The sequence below is a fragment of the Tursiops truncatus genome, chromosome 4 (genome assembly GCF_011762595.2).
Source record: "Tursiops truncatus isolate mTurTru1 chromosome 4, mTurTru1.mat.Y, whole genome shotgun sequence".
NCBI lineage: Eukaryota > Metazoa > Chordata > Mammalia > Artiodactyla > Delphinidae > Tursiops > Tursiops truncatus.
In genome coordinates, this window is record NC_047037.1 from 48,028,977 (window position 1) to 48,046,961 (window position 17,985).

Consider the following 17,985-nt stretch of genomic DNA (forward strand, 5'->3'; position numbering starts at 1 on the left):
CGCCGGGTGCACCGCAGACAGCGCCGCGCGCCAGCCGCCCAGACGGCGCGCTGGGCTGGGAACGCCGGGCGCGCGCCTGGGGGGAGGGGCGCGCGCGCCAGGCGACGGGCCGGGGTAGCCCTCGGGAGCCACAATAGTCCAGACGGCGCGCGCGTCCCCGAGGGGCTAGGAGCCGCGAGGCGGCGGCCGGCCCGCGGGCACGGTGCCGCTGCTGGCTCCGTTCCCCTCCCCCCCGTCCCTCCGCCCCTCCGCCCTCCCCCTGCCCCGGGCGGCCGGAGACGGCGGCGGCGTCTGCGGGAAGCCGTGTGTCTCCGCAGTGACGTGGGCGGGCCGAGGACTCGGTGACGTCAGAGGGCTGTGTGTAGCGATGTGTGTGGGGTTCGGAGCGGCGCCGGCACAGCCGAGGGGAGCGGGCGAGCAGCGGCGGCGGCGGCGGCGGCGGCGGCTGGCACAGGTGCGGCCTCGGCTCGCTCGGGGGACGCGGCGGGAGGCAAGGGGCGCGCGGCCCCCGGGGCGCCCGACGGCAGCGCCGGGGGTAGTGGGGAGTTAACAAAGCTCATCGGGCTTCCTGGGGCGCGGAGGCCGGAGTCGGGGGTGCGGATGCGCGGGTCACGGGTGGGGTCGGAGCCCCGGGGCGTGGGGGCGCGGGGCGGGTGTCTCACGGCGTATCTTGTCTCGCTGATGCCGGGCGGTGGGCAGGGGCAGGGCGCTGCACTTGACCGGAGCCGTCGGGACCCCGGAGACCTGGGCGCCAGTCCCCGCCCCCCCCGCCGCCTGTCTGTGCTGCGCGGGGATGCCCCGGGCTCGACCCGGTTGGTCGGCGCCCAGCGGCTGGGGGATCCCGGCTGTGCTCCCCACCCGCCCCTCTCTCTTCTGGTCCCGGGCGGGCGAGGGAGGTGCAGCCTTAGGGGTGCTGAGGTAACACCCGAGAACTTCCCGGGGAGAGGGTGCACGGGGGATTTCCAGTCTTCTCACCCCACTCAGCGGGGTGGTGTGGGGAGGGCCCTGGGGGTGTTCCGAGACCGCGGTGGGGTGCTCCTTTTCCTCCACTTCCCACGACCCCCTGGCACGCCCCGAGGCGTCCCGGGTCCCTTCCTCCCCACCGCCCCGCCGCCTCCTCGGGTTTGAGATGGGTGGGTGGCTTTGCGTGGGCCGAGGATTTCAGGGTTGGGGGCTCCCCCATTCTAGGTCTCGCCTCCTCCCCTCTTCCTTGGCCAGCGTTGGCTGAGGTGTTCCTGTGGTGGGCGAAATCAGTACGTTGGCTAGTGGCCTTGGTCCTTAACCCTTTGGGTCTGTTTTAAGGTAAATTCCTCGCAGTTTGGGAGGCAAAAATTTCTATTTATTGGGATTCCTTTTGGAATTTCTCTCAAGAAGGAAGTGGAAGAAGAATCTTTTCTTTTTTTCCCTCTTCCTCCATTTGCATTCTTTGTGAGGTCTGTCTGCCTTGTGCTTTTTGTCCCGGATTAGTCTTGTTCAAGGATGGAGATTCCCAGGAGTGGAGTCTGTAGCTTTTGGCTTCCATTAAGCAAATTCTCTAACCCTTTAAAGGGAAAGTTAATTTTTGCTTACAGTCATTCCAGAAAAATAGCCTACGCTGACTAGATGGATTATGCACTTAAGATTGTAACTTACATATGGTAGGTATGTTAACTAGTATCTGATTTTTTTGGATGAAACTGGTGGGTTTTTTTTTTTTAATTGAGAGATGAAGTAATAGGTGATTTTAGCTAAAATGGCATAACTGAGAAAACCTTTAGTATTGAGTTTTGGGTGAGATGATCTCTTTAAGGTTCTTCCTGTTCTGAGTAGGAGTAACCCTCTCCCTTTTGAGGGATATTATTGCAACCTTTACCCATTCTCCGAATTGCTTTCCTATTTAAATGAAGGTACTTCTAGTTAACTGGTATTAGATTTAAAGGAATCACTCAAGTGTCACCTTTGGTAAAGTGAACTCAGTTTAAGATTAAGAAACTATTTTCAAACTGACCCTTCGGGCTCTGGAGCAAATTCAAATGTAACTCTCCCCTAACCCCCTTCTCTTCCAGATTAATTAAAAGAAGAATGAACAGTAATCCTGAAGATAACTGGGCAGTTTTTCTTTAGGTTTCATTTTTAATTGTAGAAGTTCAAGTGGAGTCAGAGACTCTTCTTAACTGGTGTGAGGATTTATACAAGCCTTCATTTTGTCCACACAGACCAACAGATCATCATTTTTAGAGAAGATACTTTTTTCCCTCCTTTTTTGGTGTCCTTGGTGCCAAATACTAAATTTGGGTGCATAATTTTGACTCAAGTAATTGCATAAACTTTTTGCGTGTTGTGCTTAAAACCAAACCAAACTATTGCGTTGAACTTGGACATCTTGAATTGAGAGAACTGGTAACTTTATTTTAATACGTATATCTGAAGAACTTAAGAAAACAAAGGCTTCCTTGGAAGTGTGCCTCTTAAAATTATTTTCTGTGTTATTAGACAATAAGAAATTTTATAGCACTTGAAGTGAAATTATACTTGGAGTATAAGCAGAACCAAAACAAAGTTGCAAAATCTATTGAGTAGTTTAGGGAAATCTCTTTGGAAATTTAAATTTTCTGTTTGAATAAGTTACCATAAGTATTGGTATACATTGTGTTTCTCTCTTCAAATAAGCAACTAGTTAACAATGCAAATCTCAGACTTACTTATTTAACACAATAGTTTTTAGCAATGGAAAACCTACAGACAAATTTTTCCTTGGTTCAGGGCTCAAATAAAAAACTGAACGGGATGGGAGATGATGGCAGCCCTCCAGTGAAAAAAATGATGACAGACATTCATGCAAATGGAAAAATGATGGTAAACAAGATGCCAACTGTAAAGAAGGAACACTTGGACGACTATGAAGCGCCAATGGAAACTGATGAAGAGCATGTCAAGAGAACCTGTGCCTCTGTGCCTGAACCTTTACATTTAAATCCCAGTTTGAAACACACTTTGGCACAATTCCATTTAAGTAGCCAGAGCTCTCTGGGTGGACCAGCAGCATTTTCCGCTCGGTATTCCCAAGAAAGCATGTCACCTACTGTGTTTCTGCCTCTTCCATCTCCTCAAGTTCTTCCTGGTCCACTGCTCATCCCTTCTGATAGCTCGACAGAACTCACCCAGACTGTGTTGGAAGGGGAGTCTATTTCTTGTTTTCAGGTTGGAGGAGAAAAGAGACTCTGTTTGCCCCAAGTCCTAAATTCTGTTCTCAGAGAATTTTCACTCCAACAGATAAATACAGTATGTGATGAATTGTACATCTATTGTTCAAGGTGTACATCAGACCAGCTTCATATCTTAAAGGTCCTGGGAATACTTCCATTCAATGCCCCGTCCTGTGGGCTGATCACATTAACTGATGCACAAAGACTGTGTAATGCTTTATTGCGGCCACGCACTTTTCCTCAAAATGGTAGTATACTTCCTGCTAAGAACTCATTGGCCCAGTTGAAGGAAACTGGCAGTGCCTTTGAAGTGGAACATGAATGCTTAGGCAAATGTCAGGGTTTATTTGCACCCCAATTTTATGTTCAGCCAGATGCCCCGTGTATTCAGTGTCTGGAGTGCTGTGGAATGTTTGCGCCTCAGACATTTGTGATGCATTCTCACAGATCACCCGACAAAAGGACTTGCCACTGGGGCTTTGAATCAGCCAAATGGCATTGCTATCTTCACGTGAACCAAAAATACTTAGGGACACCTGAAGAAAAGAAACTGAAGGTAATTTTAGAAGAAATGAAGGAGAAATTTAGCATGAGAAATGGGAAGAGGACTCAATCCAAGGCAAGTTTTTTTTTTTAATAGCAATTTTGAATAACGGTAATGGTTTACTTTGAAATTAAAAGTCTATTTAGAATATAACTGTTAAACTATTACTGCTCATGCAACAACAGGAAAAACTCATCTAAATAATATGTTATGTTTGTATTACACGTTTTAGGCTATAAAGTGCTTTCCTGTATGTGTTCTCATTTGATCTTCCAAACAACCTACTGAGAGAAGTGGGATTATTCCCATTTTACAGATAAAGAGAATGAGGCTCAGAGAGATCAAGTGGCTTTCCCAAGATTATATAGCCAGGGAGTGGAGGATCTGGGGCTTCTTTTTCAAGCCATGTCCTTGTTTTCACACATCTTGCTTTTTGATGACTAAATCAGTTGTTTTCCTAGGACTCAAGATAATTTACACTTTGGTGTTATCTCTATTTGCAAATGATATAATAGGTAGCCCATACAACTCTGGTGGTGGGCTCCAAACAGCGTTTTTTCAAAGGTGTATTTAGGATTTCTGACATTGTTTCTGTAATTGAATATTCAGACTTGATCAGTACTGGAGACAAATGCAAATGACAGATTTATCTGAAAATTTCGTGATTCTAGTCACCAAGAATTTTTTTTAAAGAGAGGAATAATTAAAAAAATTATGGCAGCTAGAATAAAGATGATTTTATTTTTTCAATTAAAAAAAATTATTTTATTTATTTATTTTTGGCTGCATTGGGTCTTCATTGCTGCACTCAGGCTTTCTCTAGTTGCAGCGAGCGGAGGCTACTCTTCCTTGCGGTGCACAGGCTTATCATTGCAGTTGATTCTCTTGTTGCAGAGTGCGGGCTCTAGGTGCCCGGACTTCAGTAGTTGTGGTGCGCGGGCTCAGTAGTTGCGGTTCATGGGCTCTAGAGCGCAGGCTCAGTAGTTGTGGCGCACGGGCTTAGCTGCTCGGCGGCATGTAGGATCTTCCCGGACCAGGGCTCGAATCTGTATCCCTGCATTGGCAGGCGGATTCTTAACCACTGCACCACCAGGGAAGCCCAACATTATTTTAGATTAAATAAACATTAATATAAAAACGTCTCAGCAAAGAGATTTTAAACTTATTTTCCCACTGCATTATCTGGTAGGCTACACTAGTTCATTCTAAGAGTTTGAATGGCTGGCTAATAGATAAGATTTAGGCTATTAAATATTCAGTTTGTTGATCTGGTTTTTAAATATTTGCCTACTCGATTAAAATCAGTATAATAGCTAACACTAAGTGTTTAAAATGTGACAAGCATTGCTTTTGAACAGTTTTACACGTACAATTTTATTTGATTGGTACCACAAAAGATTGGCCGTGTTTCATCTTAAGAATCTAATATTTCCACTATTAATTAGTTTTTATTCCTTGAAATATCTCTGCCCTTTCTGCTTCACAGAAGTATTAAATGACTGAAGTTTATTTACAGCAAGATTAGAGCTTGGGCAAGAAACTTAAGGTTTCATGGCCTGTGCTTTAAACCTTTCAGGTTTTGAGGGAAATTTAGTTACAGTGTAGTTTTAAGACAGTGATTTGCTTCAGAAGCCCAATGAAGATAATTTCAGACTTGAATTCAGGGTAGTTTGCTACTTGCTGATTCCAAACCGGTCAGTACTTCTTGGAAATTCCTTGCCTGTGGCTACTAGGTAAGTTTATATTGTTTAACTGATTTTAAAGCAGAATTGACTTCAAGCCAGTTCTCACATTGTTGGACACGCTTACAGCTGGCTTGGTCCCACGCTGAAAATAGTGTTTAGAATTGTCTGTATTCTCAAAATGTGGAATGCCCCTTTTGACATTTATGATATCTTGCCCTAACGTAACTAGGACTCTCACATGTCCATAGGTGGCCACATTATTTGCCAGATATTCTTGGTCCAATCTTGGTTGCTCTGACGTAAGCATTTTGGGGATAAATTACTTTGCCTAATATTCCTGCTCTGTGTTTGTGAGAAAAAATATCTGAGAACCATGGTAAAGGTTAAAAAAAAAAAGGTGATGAATTTACTTAACTGAAACTGAATGTGCTAGGGTTTGGTTAAAATTGAAACTGTCCTTCATCAGGATGTAGTCATTTATTGTCTCAGAATTTATTAATTTGAATTCAGTTTTTATTTTGGGAAGCCGTGAGATTTTTTTCCCCATATTTTTACTATGTTATGTTTTGCAGTATTTGCCAGTGTTTCTGGTGTGTTCTGTTATTTTTTCCAATTTTATGTGAATTTTAAGCAATTTAAGGGAATTTGAAAATTTCCAGTAATCAAACCTTTAAGAAAGAAGTGTTTGGGGAGTTCATGTGTAGTAATACATGCTTGCCACTTCACATTTTGAAAATTTACTCCTCAAAACTTGGCGAAGTAGTTCTCTTTTGAAGTTGAGATGAGAAACCGGTGGGTTCAGATGGGTCACATGCTTCTGGTTGTATAACTGGTAAGTGGTAGAATCAGGAGTTGAATGCAGTTCTTCTGACTTCAAGTCTAGTAATTTTCACTACTTTTCCCAGAAGCAAACTCAGTAGCAGAAACTGAATTTTGAGAAACATTAACTTTTCTTATCAACTTACCTTAGTATAATGGTTCCTAAGCTCTCTGTTAACTTGTATGTAGACTAAGGTATTTTACTGGGAAGGGGGCATGGAGACAGCCCTTGGCTGGGGAACATTTTTCATTATCTTCTGTGAGTCACTGAATTGGTTGCCCAACAAACCAAATACATCCAGAGGAAGCTCATTTAAAAAAGTCAAAACAGGATTTTTAAAAAAAAATTAAAGCATATGCTAAATATATTAACCTCTTATCTAAAGGTCCTTATGTTTAGTGTGAACACTGATGTAATTGGGTATGTTTAGTTAATGTAGTCAGAGTAGGTTTTTGAATTTTAAAAATCCCCTCAAACTCAGTAGGCAATTGTTTGAAATGTAGCAACTGTTGAATTATTTCTAAGGATGGAAATTATATTAGTGATGGTCACCAAACTATTTGCATAACTAAAAAGTATATTTACTTTGCATAGTTAGGAGCTATATTTAGATGGGAGAAATAAGTGGTAGAAGGTCAGTGTTCTAAGTGAAGAGCTGACTATTCTTTGCAGACACCAGAGGTATAGTATTTTGAACTCTTTCTCACTCAGGTCACCACAAGAAATAATACTCGATTTTTAGATTTGCCTAGGTTGCTTTGCAAAATGGTGTTATCAAAACTGTCTCTTCATTTGAGTTTTTTATGTTTTTATTAGAAAAATGATTATTGTATTTTATAGTGCACAAACATATGGAAGAATATCATATTCTTGATTCTTTTCCGTATCTTCAGTGGGTATTGTTTATTTGATCTAATTCTGATTTTGTTGAATCTTAGTTTCTATCTGTGGAAAAAAGGTTTGCCAAGCAAACTGATCATTTGTAAGTAAAATTTGAAGGGTGATGTTTCCTTGAGATTATTTTCAAGCACATTAGAAAAACCTATTTGTAGTCAACTGATAAGATCATTATAGGTGATTCTTTGCTGTTACAGCATGTGGCTGACATTCTCCAGTTCACTAAGTAAAGATGGTTTATGCCTTTATAAATTTTTAGGGGTTAAAATTTAGATTTCTAACATTTAGACTTGAGTACTGTTAGGTAAGTAAAATAATACAGTTCTTACTTTGCTTAGGGAAAAAATCCTATGGATTATCTGTGATGCAAATAGATTACCTAAAGATATCAACTTAAAAGTTTTCCTCTTAAAGCCTATTAATTAAACATTTCACTTTTTTTAGTTTTGTATTTTTCTTACAGTTCATTTCTGCGAGGTCATTGGCAATAATGATAATCCTCCAAAAAATTTCTCCCCTCTTGTAAGCTATTATACTTCTGTTTAGGAAGTGTGTTTCTTAGTACCAACCTAAGTGAGGTAAAGAAATACACTAGAGAGGATGGGTAACTTGCAGAGTAGTGTTGGGACAAAATGTGTACCAGTAATAATTGTGATAGATTTGATGGTAATTTGTTACATCAGAGGCAGAGTTTGCATTTTATGATTAGCATAAATTTTTATTAAGTGGCTATAAGGTCAGAATCAAATGAAGTATTTGTGCTCATATAAGGGACGAGTATGAATATTTTTTTCTAACTTTATAAAATTAACAACTGTCTTAATGAGTTTTGAGACGATCTTTTTCCTGGTTTCCCAGAATTTAGTTTACTGCTTGGCAGGTCAAAGTTACTCAGTGAAAAAGAAAAAATTTTTTAAACTGAATAAATTTTGGGGAGACAATGCTCCATTGTATTTTAGAATATTGGGGATTTTTTGGGAAAAATTATGGTTTAACCCTTAATAAACTTATATAATTTGCAAATAAACTGTTGAATAAGACAACTGGTCAAATGAGAGAATGGATTTAAAAGTACTTTGGAAGTTGAGTCTAGAAATATCAGATGGTACTTCAAACTATTATTGAAATATTTACTAATATGTATTTCGGGATTTTTCCTTTCCCCAAACATTTTCTTGATTTATCTAGAATTATCTGAAGATATTTCAAAGTAAGATAACTGAGTGTTGGGCTCAGCTGTATCTCACTTTTAGTTGTTTGTACACAGTAATTATACTAGTTGGATATTTGTTTATTTATCAGAATGAAGTATGCAAGAAGAAAGTACAAAACACGTTTGTTATAAAATATAAGAAGGAAATTTCAGTGAAAACACATTTGTTATAAAAAATAAGGAAATTTCAGTGAAATCTTTAGAATGGCTTTGGGAATAGTGCCCCCTTATGGTTTAGGAAATATAGAGTCTATATTCATTTTATCATTAAAAAATTTTAATTTTTTAAACATTTTAAAATGTTAATATTTTTAAAAAGGCTTCTGATAAAACGCTTTATCCTTTTGGTCTGAGAAATGGGAAAAAATTAAGAAACTTCAAGGAAGAAAAGAAAAAGGATAGGCCTGAATCGGTACATAGTTAGCCAGTAGTGTTCTCATACCTATGCATATGTTATAATTTATACCACTTGGAGAACAAGGAAGAAAGCAAGAATTGGATTAATTTCAATGCCTTTAGAATTCTGGTAGTAGAGAGTGTGGAGCCAGAACTCAATTTGTTCAAGTAAAGAGGTAGAACTAGTTTGGGAATAGTTTTAGTAATGGCTTGAACCTTTATTTTGTCAATGCATAAAATTTGGTCTGTTGAGGTTTCATATACGTTACATGTACCTTAAAATAATGTAAAGATTTTATTTGACTAAAAAGGCATGAAGAATATATAATTTAAGGTGTGGTTTGGTTCCATCACTAAATAAAGTATTACAGCACCATGCTAGGCAGAAAGAGAAATGAATAGGAAAGATTTAAAGTTAGTTTAAAACTCATTTTGATTCCTAGACTTAGAAATGGGTCACAGAAATATGTATGTAAAGACTAGTTGGAGGCTCCCTAGGGCAGGAATTCATCTCGTAGTTTCTAAACCTAGAATGTGATGTATGCTTAACAAAAGTTTGGATGCAACTGAATGAAAAGTCTTAGTAGCCCTAGAAAGCTACCAGTGATTTTCAAGGAGGAAAAGAGTTTCGTTTTAAAGCGAAACAGCATTTTGTTTTTATTTGTGGTATTGAATTTATTTTGAGATTTCTAATAGCCTTAAAAGTGCCTATTTTGTTTATCTTATGGGGACAAGGAATACAAAAGTTAAAATTACTAAAGACCATTTTGGTACATAATACTACGGCTTTCCATTTTGAAAAAAAAAAATTTTTTTTTTTGAAAGCAATATAGGCCCATTAGAGTAAATCCTAAAAAAAGTACAAAGAAGAAAACAGAATTTCCTCATAATTTCACCATGGAGTGATAACCACCATTGGAATTTATTCCTTTACCGACATAATGCTTTGTAAATCTGTGCAAAAGCATCTGTAGAGTGCACAGGTTATTAACTTAAGACCTAATTGTTGAAATAATACATTTGGACAAACTTTAGGACATGTACTTAGAGCAGTGTTTATCAAAGTGCAATTTGTCACCCATGCAGCCTTTCTCATCTGGGGTTCTATGAGGGGAGAATTAAGCCATAGAAAGGATGGTATATAGTACCTTTCTAAGTCCTTTGGAGAGAAGTTAATTTAATGCATACAGTGGAAGCTTTGCAGAGTTTGGGCTTAATTTTCTTGAGAACCTCACTTGAGAAGGGTGAGGGGGATATCAAAAAAGTCAATTTACTGGGTCACCAGCATTTTAAAAATACATGAAATAGAGTAAAATTTTAAAAAATGCAATATATTGCACATAGTAAAATTAACTAATTTACATTTTGATATTGTCAATTGACATTATTTGAAGGCCAAAATCTGAGATAATTTTTAAAAAGCATCTATGCTGAAATGGGATAGAAAAGCAAAGCCTAACATGTATATAGATTAAAACTTTTTTAAAAAATTAATTTATTTTTGGCTGCGTTGGATCTTTGTTGCTGGGCACAGGCATTCTCTAGTTGCAGTGAGCGTGGGCTACTCTTCGTTGCAGTGCGCGGGCTTCTCATTGTGGTGGCTTCTCTTGTTGCAGAGGACGGGCTCTAGGCGTGCAGGCTTCAGTAGCTGTGGCTCGTGGGCTCTAGAGCACAGGCTCAGTAGTTGTGGCGCACGGGCTTAGTTGCTCCACGGCACATGGGATCCTCCTGGACCAGGGCTTGAACCCGTGTGTCCTGCGTTGGCAGGCGGATCCTTAACCACTGCACCACCAGGGAAGCCCTAGATTAAAACTTTTTATAACATATTTTAGTGAAAAGATGTATATGACATGGAAATTTTCAAATAATTGCAATATTAAGTGGATTGGACACCATAGAATTCCAGTGTAAAGAAATTATTTTTCAAGTTCCAGAAATTAACAGGATTTTTATCAGTTTGTTTCCTTTAAGTTTTTTTTAAAATAAATTTATTTATTTTTGGCTTCATTGGGTCTTCGTTGCTGCACACGGGCTTTCTCTAGTTGCGGCGAGTTCACAGTGTGCGGGCTTCTCATTGCAGTGCCTTGTCCTTGCGGAGCACGGGCTCTAGGCATGCGGGCTTCAGTAGTTGTGGCACACGGGCTCAGTAGTTGTGGCTTGCGGGCTCTAGAGTGCAGACTCAGTAGTTGTGGCTCATGGGCTTAGTTGCTCTACAGCATATGGGATCTTCCCGGACCAGGGCTCCAACCCTTGTCCCCTACATTGGCAGACGGATTCCTAACCACTGTGCCACCAGGGAAGCCCTGTTTCCTTTAAGTTTAAGGGAGGAATATCGTACTACTGACTTTTACATGGCTTTGTTTCCATGAAGGATTTAAAAAGAGAGTTGCACATTATAAGAATGTGACCTTGCTTTTCCTTTGAGAGTTTTTAAGCACTTTAAACCTAAAATTGGCTTTATGAGGTAGATATGATTCTGTAGTGTGGAGGAGCAACAGACATTGTGATTTCTGCAGATCCATCTTTGATAAGTTAGTGGAAGTGCTTAGACCTTATTGTTCCGGTTTTGCATTAGGTTGATTAATTCTAATAATTACAATGAAATGAGGCACAAAACTAAGCCTTAAAATCTCTTAAGTAGCTATTTGCTACCTTGTAACACTATTCCTGTTTCAGTTGTTGAAACACTCATTCACAGCCTGTTGGAAGTATTGAGAAAACCTGATCCTATTCTGAGAGATTCAGTTTCTTTCAGTAGGAGTTGTTGGCAGCTGTCTGGTAGGGTGTCTTTTGTGTCCTTCTGAAATCATTTATGGACCACTTGAATGTCTTAGTATTATACACAGTAAAAGGAACCTGGCAGGTATATTGGCTTTATAGCTAAGGAGTTGTTGCTTAACTATGTGTTTGGTCATGTGTTTACTAAGGTTGCTAACGATTTATGTTTGGCTTGTACAAAGTAATGTGTATTTAACATGCATTATACTTTACTTTTTATGTAAGCACACCATTATAGGAGGATAGACTATGAAATTTATCAGTCTACTAGTCCTTCATATGCTTACTGGCTTATAAATACCAAAATGTAAACATTAATCTTTGTCTTTCTAAATTCTATTTTAAAAAATATTTTCCACATATTTTAAAAAGATTTAATTCTGATTTTTTGAGGGGAATTTTTGAAATCCCATCAATACTTTGAGATACTGTCTTGATTTCTTTAGTTCATCAATGTTTGTCATTAGGACTTAAAGATCATAATATTAATCTGACACTGTAATTAGAAACTAAAGTGCCACCTCAAATCAAAGTTTATTATTGAAGATAAATCTGGGAATTTTAAAGCATTTTGATTTTTGTTTTTTGGGGTTTTTTTTTTTTAGTGCAAATTGGAATGTTAGTATACAAAGGGTGCTGAGTGGGTGGAATTGCTTTTGTAACTAGAAAGTGGTGACAAATGCTTATTGGTCTTTTTGTAAATGAAATCAAGTTCTCTAAACTATTTGTCATTGTGAGGCTAATAAGCATGGTACCAAAATACAATGATTCTTTATTAGGAAACCTGATTATTAAAGGGTCATGTGTACATAACACAGTAAGTTGAAATTTAGAGAAACTTGCATAAAGCATTTCCTAATTTTTACTTATTTAAAGTTAACTTCTGTACATTTTGGGCTTATTTAAATTTTGCTTTCATAGACGTTATTTGTTGTTTTACGACTTAGAGAAAGAACTTTTGGAATGAAATCATATGTCTGAAATTTTTCTTATATGTTTCAGATGAGGATGCCATCTGTTCATTTTGTGGTAGATAATTATGGGGAAGTTGGGCAATAGAAGTATTTTAAAATCTTAAGGCTCTAACTTAAGCTACTAAGTGATCTACTTCTCTTCTTTGCCAAGTAATGTAATGTATTCTATTTTAATGTTTAAGTACACGAAGGGAATGAAATTATTCTCATATTGAAAGGTAAAAGGAAAGGCAATAGATGTGCGTATCTTGGTGTCTCATTTTTATTCCTGATCAGTAGTAGCATTATTGCTGTGCCATTTAATTATATTGTTATTTTTTTTGAAGACCTAATTTGTATGTTGCCACAAATGCATAATAGATGAGAAAATCTGGCATGCCCGTGAATGTTCTGTTGTATAATATGTGCTTTTCATAATTGTTTTTAACATGCAGTTAGGATAATTTGTTATAAATGTGTTTATGGCTTACCACAGCATATTAGGTAAAATTAACTCCCAATATTTTATCATGGTTAGTGTTGTGCATTTCCCCATCATTTATATTATTTAATTTGTAGATCTGATCTCTCAAAATACAACCCAGAGACTTAGGATTGTTGGTACTTCATTGAACAGAAGGGTATTAAATGTGAAAGAGACTATCTTGTGAGTTTCCTGGTAGCAGATTAACCTTAAAAAAGGCTACCCTGGGAATTAATGAGCTACACTGTCATTCAGAATTCATTCAACAAATATTTATTGAGTCCCTACTACATGCCATGCATGGTGCTAGGTACTGAAAATACAAAAGTAATTAAGACAGTACTTGACCTCAAGCTGCTGTTTAAGCAGAGGCGGAATAGCCACTCGTCAGGGATTTTGTATAGGGAGTTCAGACATTACCTAGAGGACTGCACTAGGTGATCTTTAAGGAAGGTTTTTTTTAATAACCCCTCCTCTGTGAATCTCTTCATGTGTTGGTGCAAGAATAGGAAACAAAATAAAGGTCAGAAACTAGAGAGGGATGGATGTTTAAATAGAAAGAATGTGCTAGCAGTTATTTAAGGTGGCATTTGAAGTTTAGAGACATCATGGAAACAAAGCTATCCTGAGTTTGGATCATGAATAAAGGTAAAACTTATACAAATCAAGCTGTAGAGTTTAAAAATGAACTTGATCAAAATTGAATCAGATTTGAAGTCAAGATCTCTGGCTGAAGAAGTTTAGAATTTGTTATTCTGAAGAGTTGACATTCCAGTTATCTGTAATAGGGAAAACTTTAAAATATATAAATCAATTTTAGTAATTTTAATTTAAAACATCTGGAAACAGTTGATTTCTTGGGCAGTACTTCCAGAATTGTCTCAGATATAAAACTGATTTAAAGTGGAGCTTTCCATATTTTCTAAATAATGAGTTTAACAGATAACTTCTAAAAATGAAATTCTCATTTAATTTGAGCCAATCTTGTACGTCACTGATTTGTTAGAGTGAGCTTACCCCGGCTCATTAACACCTTTTTTTATCACAGTGTTGGGGTGAAAAATGTTCTGCCTAAGTGAGTTTTCTAGATGATGAAACTACTCTTCTCAGCACTGTGTCTTTTTAAAAACTTTAACCTTTTTTTAAATGAATTCTAAAATGTCTTAAATAGTTTTCAGTCTTTCTAAATGGTATGTGTATGGTATATATATATGTATATGGTATACTATAAATATAAGTATAAATATCGACTATAAGTATGTCATGTTGACTCAAGACTTCTTAAACATCAGTTACTCTGTTGTGATAAGGGTAGGGAACAATTGAGATATATTAAATTATTTGCCCTGGCCTATGTGTGATAAAGCCCTCAAATTGTGTTGCTTTTTGAATCAGTTTTTGTGTTTGTGTCTTGTAATTCTCCTCTCTCCCTAGGCTGTCAGCTGGCACCTGGTATCTATCATTTAGTATTTCTGTTGCCAGCAGTCAGTTCCCTTTCTAATTTATGGTAGAACTAAGCTATAGGCTGAGAAACTGTGTAAACAAATGCTTGATTTATTTTATAAATAAGCAGTTGCTTTTGCCCCAGATTCTGAACTTTAGAATACTTGATCAGGATTGTGAGGTTTAGAAACAAATTCTACTCTTACAGAGTCTAGAGGCCCTCACTGAATACTCACCTCTTAAATCCTTTCAAAATGCTCTTCTTTTCGCTATAACCTTGTGCTCTTGTTAGTCTTTCAAATTCCTTGCCCAGTAATTCTTAACAAAACATTGATCTCCTACCAATATGTGTGTGTGTCGGGGGAGGGGAGACAAAATATAAAACAAACCAAATGAGGAAGTTAGTAACCACAGGTTATTTATTCTTTTCTATCTCAGTTTCTGAACCTCAGTTTTCCTAGCTGTAAAATGGAGATAATTATACCTACTTAATCAGGTATTCGTTAGAAATAAGCAGGATATAAAGTTCTTATCGTGAACTTTGAGGTGGCCAGTTACCTTCTCCTCTTACTTTATTTACAGGTAGAGTTCATCCTTCAGGGCTAAAAAGAACTTTTCATATTTATGAGAAAATGTGGTTTACTGATAAGTGTTAGCAGACACAGTGGTTTTAAAGTTTGGCAAAATATTGCTGTAGAATGTTATCTAATATAATATGCTAAGAAATACTATAGGAATGGGGGGGTATATTCTAGGTAATTGTAACAATGAGAAGAATCAGAACTTAGCAATGCTGCACATTTGCAGAGTACTATTATTTAAATGGATTTTTAAAATAGATTCCATAAGTATGACATTTGATGAAATCATTCTGGTAGTCCATGTTAACATACATGCTAAAACTGTTCTTGTGATGGGACAGTTCATGTCTCTTTCGGTTTTAAGTGACTACACATGGTACTTTAAGGAAAGACTGCCTTATTAGAAGATGATTCTTAAATAACATAATTCCTTACTAGTCAGTGTTCTCCGGAGGCAGCCTATGGCTCTGTCAAGTAGATACATAAAATTACCCATCACATCCTCTTTCAATAAACTTTTCCCCTTCCACATTTTTCTACAGATAGATACACCACCAGGAATGGAATTACAGTCATGGTATCCAGTTATAAAGCAGGAAGGTGACCATGTTTCTCAGACACATTCATTTCTACACCCCAGGTGAGTGGGTATTGGCTCATTCATTCATTCATTCAACATCTATACATCAGGTACTATTCTAGGCCCTGGGAATTCATTTTATAGTTTCAGGGTTTTTTGCTAATCAATGAAATGAATTATAAATAGTGTTGAATATTTGAATTAACCTTTCCTGTGTGTTTCTATGTTTTTTTTTTCCCCTAGAAATAGGTCATTTCTTTTTTGCCGTAAAGTGAAAAAAATGGAAGTTTTCTTTTTATTTCCTTACTTCCCTTCAACAAGTAAACAAACTCTTCAAGAGTGTGGTGTGCAACTTTGATATTTTATTTTTATTTATTATTATTATTTTTTTACATCTTTATTGGAGTGTAATTGCTTTACGATGGTGTGTTAGTTTCTGCTTTATAACAAAGTGAATCAGTTATACATATACATATGTTCCCATATCTCTTCCCTCTTGCGTCTCCCTCCCTCCCACCCTCCCTATCCCACCCCTCCAGGCGGTCACAAAGCACCAAGCTGATCTCCCTGTGCTATGTGGCTGCTTCCCACTAGCTATCTACCTTACATTTGGTAGTGTATATATGTCCATGCCTCTCTCTCGCTTTGTCACAGCTCACCCTTCCTCCTCCCCATATCCTCAAGTCCGTTCTCTAGTATGTCTGTGTCTTTATTCCTGTCTTACCCCTAGGTTCTTCATGACATTTTTAAATTTTTCTTAAATTCCATATATATGTGTTAGCATATGGTATTTGTCTTTCTCTTTCTGACTTCTTCACTCTGTATGACAGACTTTAGGTCTATCCACCTCATTACAAGTAGCTCAATTTCGTTTCTTTTTATGGCTGAGTAATATCCCATTGTATATATGTGCCACATCTTCTTTATCCATTCATCCAATGATGGACACTTAGGTTGTTTCCACCTCTGGGCTATTGTAAATAGAGCTGCAATGAACATTTTGGTACATGACTCTTTTTGAATTAGGGTTTTCTCAGGGTATATGCCCAGTAGTGGGATTGCTGGGTCATATGGTAGTTCTGTTTGTAGTTTTTTAAGGAACCTCCATACTGTTCTCCATAGTGGCTGTACCAATTCACATTCCCACCAGCAGTGCAAGAGGGTTCCCTTTTCTCCACACCCTCTCCAGCATTTACTGTTTCTAGATTTTTTGATGATGGCCATTCTGACTGGTGTGAGATGATATCTCATTGTAGTTTTGATTTGCATTTCTCTAATGATTAATGATGTTGAGCATTCTTTCATGTGTTTGTTGGCAGTCTGTATATCTTCTTTGGAGAAATGTCTATGTAGGTCTTCTGCCCATTTTTTGTTTGGGTTGTTTCTTTTTTTGTTATTGAGCTCCATGAGCTGCTTGTAAATTTTGGAAATTAATCCTTTGTCAGTTGCTTCATTTGCAAATATTTTCTCCCATTCTGAGGGTTGTCTTTGGTCTTGTTTATGGTTTCCTTTGCTGTGCAAAAGCTTTTAAGTTTCATTAGGTCCCATTTGTTTATTTTTATTTCCATTTCTCTAGGAGGTGGGTCAAAAAGGATCTTGCTGTGATTTATGTCATAGAGTGTTCTGCCTATGTTTTCCTCTAAGAGTTTTATAGTTTCTGGCCTTACATTTAGGTCTTTAATCCATTTTGAGCTTATTTTTGTATATGGTGTTAGGGAGTGATCTACTTTTACATGTAGCTGTCCAGTTTCCCCAGCACCACTTATTGAAGAGGCTGTCCTTTCTCCACTGTACATTCCTGCCTCCTTTATCAAAGATAAGGTGACCATATGTGCGTGGGTTTATCTCTGGGCTTTCTATCCTGTTCCATTGACCTATATTTCTGTTTTTGTGCCAGTACCATACTGTCTTGATTACTGTAGCTTTGTAGTATAGTCTGAAGTCAGGGAGCCTGATTCCTCCAGCTCTGTTTTTTGTTCTCAAGATTGCTTTGGCTATTCAGAGTCTTTTGTGTTTCCATACAAATTGTGAAATTTTTTGTTCTAGTTCTGTGAAAAATGCCAGTGGTAGTTGGATAGGGATTGCATTGAATCTGTAGATTGCTTTGGGCAGTAGAGTCATTTTCACAGTGTTGATTCTTCCAATCCAAGAACATGGTATATCTGTCCATCTATCTGTATCATCCTTAATTTCTTTCATCAGTGTCTTATAATTTTCTGCATACAGGTCTTTTGTCTCCTTAGGTAGGTTTATTCCTAGGTATTTTATTCTTTTTGTTGCAATGGTAAATGGGAGTGTTTTCTTCATTTCACTTTCAGATTTTTCATCATTAGTGTATAGGAATGCCAGAGATTTCTGTGCATTAATTTTGTATCCTGCTACTTTACCAAATTCATTGATTAGCTCTAGTAGTTTTCTGGTAGCAT

At 38.1% G+C, this 17,985-nt stretch overlaps 1 protein-coding gene across 1 annotated transcript in view; it reads left to right on the forward strand.

The window, feature by feature from the left end:
- The first annotated feature begins 266 nt into the window (after positions 1 to 266).
- The window catches only part of SKIL (SKI like proto-oncogene), a 33,298-nt gene continuing 15,579 nt past the window's right edge, over positions 267 to 17,985 (forward strand). Inside the window, exons 1-3 of the mRNA XM_073803895.1 lie at positions 267 to 454; positions 2,046 to 3,808; positions 15,526 to 15,619. Coding sequence (XP_073659996.1) covers positions 2,707 to 3,808; positions 15,526 to 15,619 — 1,196 coding nt within the window. The 5' untranslated portion in view covers positions 267 to 454; positions 2,046 to 2,706. The remainder of the gene's footprint in view (positions 455 to 2,045; positions 3,809 to 15,525; positions 15,620 to 17,985) is intronic.